The 11,121-nt window shown below is 41.9% G+C and overlaps 1 protein-coding gene across 1 annotated transcript; it reads left to right on the forward strand.

Annotated features, from left to right (window-relative positions):
* Window positions 1-1,961: 1,961 nt before the first annotated feature.
* Window positions 1,962-10,556, forward strand: LOC103195449. Its single transcript, XM_007939025.2, is given in 2 exon segments — window positions 1,962-4,319; window positions 8,100-10,556. Coding segments are annotated over 2 exon segments (4,815 nt in total).
* Window positions 10,557-11,121: the final 565 nt, after the last annotated feature.

Consider the following 11,121-nt stretch of genomic DNA (forward strand, 5'->3'; position numbering starts at 1 on the left):
TCTAGCAGCTTAATTTCTCAAGCTTACATGAAAACCAAGTTTCAATTCTTAATGTTCTTCAGCCTATCTTTAAATTTTTGTATTTTTCCATATGTTTGAAGGACCTCTAGTATTACCATTAAAATATTAATTTTTAAGGTCTCATTTTAATATTGGTAGAGATGTAGAGCACTATGTCAGCATAAAAAGTCTTGTGTCAACCAACTTATTTCCTATAGAATCTTGGGAAGTCGTGTAATTTCTGTTACCCCAAAAGTATAACAGCTACTTTAATAGCTTACCACTATGATTAAATAAGATAATATGAAGACATGAAAGTGTAATAGCTATTATTTTTAGTATCACTTATATTGAAAGTGAACTCAGTATATGAGCCTGTTCATTACATTTCCAGTAATGGTGTGGAAGTACAAGAAGAAGCTAGATTGAACATGTGCCATCTGCATTGTTTCACTTCTTGCTTAAAACCTTGCCATGGCTTTCTTTTTTCTCTTAGAATGAGATCCAAACACCCATTGTTTGACTCTAGTTTACCTCTTCAGCTTCCTCTTCTCTCTCACTCTTGAAACGCTAAAACCAAAACCAAACCAAACTCACTGCCATCTAAGTATGAGTAAACTCTTCTTCCTTTATCTTGAACATCTGTTTTACTGTCCTGTTGTTGTTATGTGCCATTGATAGGACCCGACTTATAGCGACCCCTCCTTGGGTTTCCTAGGTGGTATCACTATGGAAGTAGGTTGCCCAACCTTCCTTCTGAGGAGTGGCTCATCGGTTTGAACCGCCAACCTTCTGGGTAGCAGTCAAGTGCATTAAGTGCTATGCCACCAAAGGTCCTCTTTTACTGTCTTGGCCTTTGCATATCAATTTCTTATATATAAAATCTTCTTCCCATCATGCAGTCTTAGCCTGAAAAAATTCTTCTCATCTTTCATGCTCCAGATTAAATGGCACATCCTTGGAAGAACTTTCTCAGACCCGGAGAGCTAGATCCCCCTATTGCAACTTTGCAATATGCAGTATATTTTTATATAGCTTTCCACATAGTTTGTATGAACATCTGTTTAAAGTCTGTACACCTCATTAGATGGAAAACCAAATAAGATATATGGACATTGTCTATCTTGTTAGCACAATAAGCCTAACTTCTACTACAAACTCAATAAATGTCTGTGGAAATACCTTAATATAGATAAAACCAACACTGTAAAATTACTGTTAAATAAGTATAGGAGAAAGCAGTGGAAATGTTCTTTGAGTGGCTGTGAAAAGGTGGAAGGAATTTAGTGGCCCTCTGGATCTAACCCCTGAATTCAATTATAATTTTTTTTATCAGTTTATATGAGGTCATCTTTTCATAGCATTTTTCTGACTCTAAAGACAACTCATGCACATTCTACAAAATTTGGGGGGGAATGACAAACACGTAAGATAATTCAGCGTTTCATCATTTAGAGCAAAATATTTTCTTAAGTGCAATAATTACAGAGGGGGTAGAAATACTTCCGCAAAATCGTATGAATGAGGACTTTACTAGGGGCAATCATTTCTTTTAGTTAATAACGCTTTTTACTTCCTTATAGGTTTATTTATTTAGCTTATATTACACAAGTAACCCCTCTAGTAGCGTCAACTGGGTCTAATAAGGAGAATAAGCAGTTTAAAATAAAAACAAGAACTTCACCAATAATTTGAAACTACGAGCCAACGCGTGGTGGCGCTGTTGACTAACAAGGAGAAATAAACTACAACCATTGTGCTTAGCATACTCTGCAGGGCAAAATATCTAGCGCAATAAGCGAAGGTTTGTGGATCTAGGCAGGTTTGTAAGCAAGCAAATCAGAGCCTCTGGAAAGGATTATTCGCCAAACTGTCTCCAAACTTTGGGAATTTTGACTTTCCCAGCGCTGCCTGTCGTTCAGCTTGTCGACATTTCCTGGAAGACCATGGCGGAAAGTGCAATGACAGCCAGAGGGGAGCGCTTTCTCAGACAAAGGCAAGTCCTACTTCTCTTTATTTTTCTGGGTGGGTCTCTGGCAGTGTCCGACTCCGGTCGCTATTCAGTGGCTGAGGAAAAAGAGAGGGGCTTTTTAATAGCCAACCTAGCAAAGGATCTGGGGCTGAGGGCAGGAGAACTGGCCGCGAGGAGGGCCCAAGTTGTGTCCAAAGGGAGCAAACGCCATTTTCAGCTCAACCATCAGACCGGTGATTTGCTCTTGAATGAGAAATTGGACCGGGAGGAGCTGTGCGGCCTCACAGAGCCATGTATACTGGATTTTCAGGTATTGCTGCAAAACCCTTTGCAGCTGTTTACCAATGAGCTCCAGGTCTTAGATGTAAACGACCATTCTCCCGTATTCCTTGAAAAGGAAATGCAGCTGAAAATCCTAGAAAGCACTCCACTGGGAACAAAATTTCCTTTGGAAAATGCTGAGGACTTGGATGTGGGAAGAAACAGTCTCCAAAACTACACGATCGTGCCTAATTCCCCTTTCCACGTTCTTACACGTAGTCGTAGGGACGGAAGGAAATACCCAGAACTAGTGCTGGACAAAGCACTGGATCGCGAGGAGCAGCCGGAGTTCAGTTTAAAGCTCACAGCGTTGGATGGCGGATCTCCTCCGCGGTCTGGGACAGCCCAGATCAACGTCGTGGTCTTAGACATAAATGACAACGCCCCCGAATTTACACAGTCTCTCTATGAGGTTCAAATTCTAGAGAACAGTCCCCTTAACTCTGTCATTGTCACTGTCTCAGCTACTGATCTAGATACAGGAAATTTTGGGACAATAGCATATGCATTTGCTCCTGCTTCTGAAGAAATCCGCAAAACTTTTCAACTAAATCCAATTACTGGTGATATCCAATTAGTCAAATATTTGGATTTTGAGGTGATTAATACTTACGAAGTTGATGTAGAGGCCAAGGATGGCGGAGGCCTTTCTGGAAAATCAACAGTCATAATTCAGGTGTTGGATGTGAACGACAACCCACCAGAACTGACCTTATCGTCAATTAACAGCCCCATCCCAGAGAATTCACTGGAGACGGTGGTAGCTATTTTCAGAATTTCTGATCTAGATTCTGGAGACAATGGGAGGATGATGTGTTCCATCCAGGATGATCTTCCCTTCATCCTGAAGCCATCCATAGAGAATTTTTACACTCTGGTGTCAAAAGGAGTGCTGGACAGAGAGAAGAGGGCCCAGTACAATGTCACTATCACTGTCACTGACTTGGGTACTCCCAGGCTGAAAACACAACACAACATAACGGTGACGGTTTCAGATGTCAATGACAATGCTCCAACTTTCACCCAAACCTCCTACACCCTGTTCATCCGAGAAAACAATAGTCCCGCCCTACACGTGGGCAGCGTCAGCGCCATAGATAGGGACTCTGGCACCAACGCCCTAGTCACTTACTCACTGCTGCCGCCCCAGGACCCACACCTAGCTCTCGCCTCCTTGGTCTCCATCAACGCCCACAACGGGCACCTGTTCGCTCTGAGGTCGCTGGATTACGAGGCCCTGCGAGCGTTCGAGTTCCGCGTGGGCGCGGTCGACGCAGGCTCCCCGGCGCTGAGCAGCGAGGCCCTGGTGCGCGTGGTGGTCGTGGACGAAAACGACAACTCGCCCTTCGTGCTGTACCCGCTGCAGAACGGCTCTGCGCCCTGCACCGAGCTGGTGCCCAGGGCGGCCGACGCGGGCTACCTCGTGACCAAGGTGGTGGCAGTGGACAGTGACTCAGGCCAGAATGCCTGGTTGTCCTACCAGCTGCTCAAGGCCACGGAGCCCGGGCTGTTCAGCGTGTGGGCGCACAATGGCGAGGTGCGCACCGCCAGGCTTCTGAGCGAGAGCGACGCGACCAAGCACAGACTCGTCGTGCTGGTGAAGGACAATGGTGAGCCGCCAATGTCGGCCACCGTCACGCTGCACGTGCTCTTGGTAGATGGCTTCTCCCAGCCTTACCTGCCGCTCCTGGAGGTGGCCCGGGAAGAGGCCCAGGCCGACTGGCTCACAGTCTATTTGGTCATTGCGTTGGCATCAGTATCGTCGCTCTTCCTGTTCTCTGTGCTCCTATTTGTCGCGATGCGTCTGTGCAGAAGGAACAGGGCCTCTTCGGTGGGTTGTTGTCAGATACGTGAGAACCACTGTCAGGGCCACTTGGTAGAAGTCAGCGGCACCGGGACCCTATCCCAGAGCTACCAGTATGAGGTGTGTCTGACCGGAGGCTCCGGAATAAATGAATTCAAATTCCTGAAGCCAATTATTCCCAGTGGGCTGGTTCAAGAGGCTGAGCAAGACTAGAGTAAAACTGCAATTGCAGGAGTGGCTTAAGTTTTCATGCACAAAAGAATCAAAAAGTAGTTATTAGGTGATGCTAGGATTTTTTTTTTTTTTTAAATCAAGAGTGTTTATTTGATATAACATTTTGTCTAAATATTGGTTGCATTTTCTATGTAATTAATCCATTCATAGTCTCTTTTTTTTCTCTTGCTTCCTCTTTTATAATCATAATTCTTTTCTTTTTCAAATAGGTGAGAAAATAAATCCATCATATATTTAATGGTTAATTCAAATAGGTTTTTTTTTAAAAAATAATAATAATTTCAAATTTTATATACAAAGTAATATAGAGAGAGCCCCAAACCACCAATCTTATAATGTATCATGTAGAATATATTCATATAATGTTTTGTATAGTACTCCTAAAACAGCTTTGCCTATGGTTAATGAGGTTTAAGTATAGATAAAGATGTGTTTTATTTGAGATATAGTGGTGTATCATGTTTCAGAAGCATGGGACTCAAATAAAATAGGACATTTCATTCATTTTCTGTGTTGATATTTGCAATTATTATTTCAATGCTGTACATGCAAGTAATGGCCATAGGTGGACAAAAATTATAATATACGGCAAATTACTCTTATGTTTGCCTAAAATGAATTCATGATGGCTGAGGGGAAATAATTAATGTATTTTAAACAATTGATTCTGCTTTTCCATTTGATGTGAAGACATTATTTAGTAAGCTGTCTGGTAGGATGACAACTCAGTTTATAAATTCTGAGATGAAAATGTTATTAACTTTCAGGTCATTTATTATTCTCTAAATGCTTGATAAAGGAGCTCTGGTGGTGTGATGCCTAAGGCATTTGACAGCTAACCGTTCAAACCCACCAGGGGCTCTGCAGAAGGAAGATGACACACAATTTATGTCCTAAAGATTTACAGTCTTGGAAACACAAAGGGAGTCTCTATGAGTTGCTGTTAGTCAAAATCCACTCAATGGCAGTGAGTTTGATTTTTTTTCTAAATGTTTGATGGTAAAAATCACTGGATCCAATCCTGCTTTATTATTAAACCTACTTAACTTTTATGTAGTGATATATGAGGGAAGTATTTTCTTTGTCTCCTTTCTTGATTTGCCCTGCTTCAGATTTAGTTTGACATGATTTAGCATTATATATGATCTTTCTGGGATAATCACTGGCCATAGTATCAACTTTCTACCTCTGACAGTGTAATTAAAAGACGTGCAAGAATGGGAAGTTCTGATGAGGACAGTGTCATTAAGAAAACATAAGTTAGCCACGATTAAGAATAAAATCCAGAAACAGTCAAAATCTCAAATCTTCATGCAATTTCAGTGATATAAGAAAAGCTTGTGTTAAGTTACAAAATATTTTTTCTTTAACTAGAGAAATTTATCAGGACAAAATAAATTTTCATAAGCACTTTCTCAGGCAGAGAGAAATTGTATACTCATAATCAGAAGAGTGAGAACTGAAGTTTCTTTAAAAAAATTGGGAATTCCCAAAATGGAAAATGAATTTAAGATTGCTATGACTTCAGTCATTTGTTAGAGTTTAGTTATGATCGTATTAAAATAGCATCATTTTATGTAACTAAGAATTGAATGCATAAATCCTTAATAATCGAGGAAATAATAGGATTATAAATGATGGGTCTCCTTTCACTCATTATAAATGGTTTCCTCATTAAGTATTTTATAGAGATGTCTTGAATCTGACTCTTTGGTTTAGAATTTTTCTTCTTTTCACACTAAACTGAGTTTCCATGAAGATCAACAAGAAGGTACAGAATGACGATCAAGAATTCTCTTTAATTGAGTGGCTTAGTGCCAGAGTCAGGGAAGTATTCAATGGTGGGAAGTATAAAGGTAGTTCCTTTTTTTTTTATTTTTTTATTTTTCCAGTATGAGTTGGGTGAAGGTATTTCCTTTTTGGTAAATGATCTAGGACCAACATTGGAGGACCCATAGTCTGAGAAGTCACTTAGTCTCTGAAGATAAAAATAACAGATACAATCCATAACTTTATGCCTTAAGAAACTACAAAAAGAAGAACAAACAAAACACAAATCAGAAGGAAAGAAAATAAAGATTGGAGTGGGAATAAATAGGAAAAAAAAAGAGCAATAGAGAAAATCAACAAAACCAAAAGACAGTTCTTTTAAAAGGTCAGCAAAATTGGCAATCCTTCAGCCAGACTTAGAGAGAGGGCTCAAATTACTAAACTCAAGAATGAAAGAGAGACATTGCTACCTGCCTTACAGGTACAAAATGGATTATAAGGTAACAATACAAACAGTCAAGTCAGTAAATTAGAAAACCTCAATGAAATGGACAAATTCCTAGACACATACAAACTACCAAAACTGACTGAAGAAGGAACAGAAAATGCCAACAGACTTAGAATAAGTGAAGAGGTTGAATCAGTAATCAAAATAATTTTCCACAAAGAAAAGCCCAGGACCAAATGGCTTCACTACTGAATTCTACCAAACATGTAAAGATTTAACACAAACTCTTCCAAAAAATAGAAGAGCAGTGACCACCAATTCCCAACCTATTCTACGAGGCCAGGATTACCCTGATACCAAAACCAGACAAAGATATCACAAGCAGAGAAAATTACAGACCAATGTGCCGTATGGGAACACCATGCTTGGTAAAGTAGAGGGTCAATGAAAAAGAGGAAGATACTTAAAAGGATGGATTGACACAGTGGCTGCAACAATGGGCTCAAATGTAGCAATGATTGTGAGGATGGGGCAGGGCTGGGCACTGTTCCGTTCTGTTGTACAGACTCCATGGCACAACAACAAGCAGTAAATGAAAATTGTTCAAAACTGGAAGTCTTAATACTGTTAGAATGGCAATATCCCCCCAAATAGGTCCTCAGATTCAGTGCAATAACTATCATATATAAGAGAAATCCTTTATCTTAACAAAGTTTTATGATTTTAAAACAGTTGGTTTTATCTTGATATGACCCTGATAATAATCAAGTAGAATAATTATGTCCAAGCTCTAGTTTCCTTATCTGTGGAACTCCTTTCATTTTCTCTCTGGATCTGAGAATCTGTGATTCCAACACTATCTGCTTGACTTCTAAGTCTAATGTGGTTTCACGTTGTAAGATGACTTACCACAAAGCAAGGTGCCTCTTTATTCAACTATATTACTATTTACAGACCAACATAAGAAAATAAAACCTGAAAAAGTATTCTTCCTTTAAGTCATATGGTACAGAACACCTTAACAAACTTTTGCATCATCCTAAAGTCTTCACACACTTGAAAAAGCATAGATAACTATTATTAATTAGATTGACACTTTTAAAGAGCTTATCCCCCCCTGGTTAGATTATGCAAAGGGGAAATGCAGTTCTTTGAAGGTCCACTGATAAGGTTGTGGGGAGATTGATATATTATTTTGCTTTGTGCTCACAATGATTCTAGTTCATGGAATTTAGTGAAATAACCGTATATAGTATGCAATTTAATGAAAATAAGGTTTGTAAGATCTCTATGCACCAAAGCTAAAGTGACTGATTTCAACACTTGGTGCTTTGACTTGGAAATATTAATTTCTCAATCGAGACGCAGGGTGGCGCTGCAGGCTAAGATTGTGAGTAAAGAGCCCTAAAAAGCTTGCAGATTTCTTTGTACTTCAGGACACAAAAGCTCAGGAGAGAAATTTGCAAGCAGTACGAGGTTCCCAACAAGTTTGGGCAACAATATACTGAGCAAATTTAAGATTATAAACAACTTTGTGACGATTATTTCAGCGAGAAATCAAAACTGAATGTCTGCAGTCTTTTTTGTGTTTGCTGAAAGGGATTGGCTGTTTGCATCCGGAATCTAAAATGGAGGCACTAGAGAGAATTCAACCAAACAGGCAAGTAGTAGTCTTTATTTTAATGGTGTTCTTGTCTCAAACTCGCTCAGAGCCCATTCGTTATTCTATGCTGGAAGAAACAGAGAGTGGCTCCTTTATAGCTAATCTGGCCAAAGACCTGGGCCTGGGAACTGGGGAACTGGCCGCCCGGTCCGCCCGGGTGGTCTCTGACGATGACAAGCAGCGTTTGCAGCTGGACCGTCAGACTGGAGATTTACTTCTGAGGGGGAAACTAGACCGGGAGGAGCTATGTGGCCCTATTGAACCGTGTGTGCTGCATTTTCAAGTGTTCCTAGAAACACCTGTGCAATTTTTTCAAGGAGAATTATTGATCCAGGACATAAATGACCACTCTCCAGTATTCTCTGATAGGGAAATGCTCTTGAATATCTTGGAGAACAGTCGGCCAGGGACTCTGTTTCCATTGAAATCAGCTCAGGATTTGGATGTGGGCAGCAATAGTCTTCAAAAATACACAATTAGTCCCAATTCTCATTTTCATGTTCTCACTCAGAATCATAGTGAGGGCAAGAAATACCCAGATTTGGTGCAGGACAAAGCGCTGGATCGAGAGGAGCAGCATGAGTTGAGTTTAACTCTCATAGCGTTGGATGGTGGGTCTCCACCAAGGTCTGGTACTGTCATGGTCCGAATCCTGATCATAGATGTCAATGACAATGCCCCCGAGTTTGTGAACACACCATATGAAGTGCAGGTCCTGGAAAATAGTCCACTGGACTTCCCAATAATTAGAGTCTTGGCTAGGGATGCAGATGCTGGAAAATTTGGAAGCGTTTCCTACAACTTGTTCCAAGCATCAGATGAAATTAAACAAACTTTCTCAATAAATGAAGTCACAGGAGAAATCCGACTGACCAAAAAATTGGATTTTGAGAAAATTAACTCTTACCATGTGGAAATTGAGGCTACAGATGGAGGGGGCCTTTCCGGGAAAGGCACTGTGGTCATAGAGGTGGTGGACGTGAACGACAATGCCCCGGAGCTGACCATATCTTCACTCACCAGCTCCATCCCAGAGAATGCTCCTGAGACAGTAGTCTCTATTTTCAGAATTCGAGATAGAGATTCCGGAGATAATGGAAAGATGATTTGCTCTATTCCAAGTAACTTGCCATTCATTCTAAAACCAACTTTCAAGAATTTCTACACCCTGTTAACAGAGAGTCCGTTGGACAGAGAGCAAACAAATCAGTACAACATCACCATCAGTGTCACTGACCTGGGTACCCCCAGACTGAAAACCGAACACGAGATAACCGTATTGGTATCAGACGTCAATGACAACGCGCCCACCTTCACCCAAAACGTATACACTTTGTTCATCCGCGAGAACAACAGCCCCGCCCTGCACATCGGCAGCGTCAGCGCCACAGACAGAGACTCGGGCACCAACGCACAAGTCACCTACTCTCTACTGCCGTCCCAGGACCCTCACTTCCCTCTTGCCTCCTTGGTTTCCATCAACTCAGACAACGGGCACATGTTCGCTCTGAGGTCGCTGGATTATGAGACGCTGCGAGGGTTCGAGTTCCGCGTGGGCGCGGCAGACGCAGGCTCCCCGGCGCTGAGCAGCGAGGCGCTGGTGCGCGTGGTGGTCGTCGACGACAACGACAACTCGCCCTTTGTGCTGTACCCGCTGCACAACGGCTCTGCGCCCTGCACGGAGCTGGTACCCAGAGCAGCGGAGGCTGGCTACCTGGTGACCAAGGTGGTGGCAGTAGATGGTGACACAGGCCAGAACGCCTGGCTGTCCTACCAGCTGCTCAAGGCCACGGAGCCCGGGCTGTTCAGCGTGTGGGCGCACAATGGCGAGGTGCGCACCGCCAGGCTGCTGAGCGAGCGCGACGCGGCCAAACACAGACTCGTCGTGCTGGTGAAGGACAATGGCGACCCGCCAATGTCGACCACCGTTACGCTGCACGTGCTCCTGGTGGACGGCTTCTCGCAGCCCTACCTTCCGCTCCTGGAAGTGGCACCGGATGAAGTGGCGGACTCGCTCACTATCTACTTGGTCATTGCATTGGCGTCTGTCTCGTCGCTCTTCCTGTTGTCGGTGCTGCTGTTCGTCGCTGTGCGGCTGTGCAGGAGGAACAGGGCTGCTTCTCTGGGTCGCTGCTCAGTGCCCGAGGGCCACTTTTCTGGCCACTTGGTGGACGTTAGCGGCAGCGGAACCTTGTCTCAGAGCTACCAGTACGAAGTATGCATGACGGGGGATTCTAGGACTGGTGAGTTCAAATTTCTGAAGCCCATAATCCCCAACCTCTTGGTATCAAATACTGGGAGAAAAGTGAACGGAAACTGTAGGAATAGCTTTGTATGCAGTTAAGTATTGTATTTGGTCCAGTGAATCGCTCATTAATTTTGGCAAATCTAACTTTAATTAAATGGCCCATTAGAAGTTATGTTGCTGTCTAAATTCATACCACTATTCCAACCTATGCATGTCTCCGATAGTGTTAAATCTGTTCCTTTTTAAGCTGATATTAGTTGCACTTAATATTTTTAGTTATAATGAATATTAAGTATGTATTTTCTGCATATGTGATCTTCACTTGGAGATTCATGGTTCCATAATTATACATTACCTAAGTAGAATAAGAAAAAAAAAATTAAACAATTTCTTAAATTAGTTACTGCGTTTTATTAATAAAACATTTTATAGCTTTTAGGTAATCTTGCATTTCTACACGTTTCTGGTGGTTGTCTTTACCACATAAATATCTTTGCAAGGGTAGAGCGTTTCAAATTCTCCATAGATACCGAAGCCTTTCTTGTTAACTATGCATGGCTAAACCACCCGAATAGCCTGAACATGTAACTTAGCATATTTGTTTCTCCCAAATTTTATGTAAACATGAACTTTACTAAATATCAATATACTAAAAGTGTGA

The sequence above is a fragment of the Orycteropus afer genome, unplaced genomic scaffold, assembly GCF_000298275.1.
Source record: "Orycteropus afer afer isolate SDZICR_OR568_19922 unplaced genomic scaffold, OryAfe1.0 scaffold00056, whole genome shotgun sequence".
NCBI classification, from domain to species: domain Eukaryota; kingdom Metazoa; phylum Chordata; class Mammalia; order Tubulidentata; family Orycteropodidae; genus Orycteropus; species Orycteropus afer.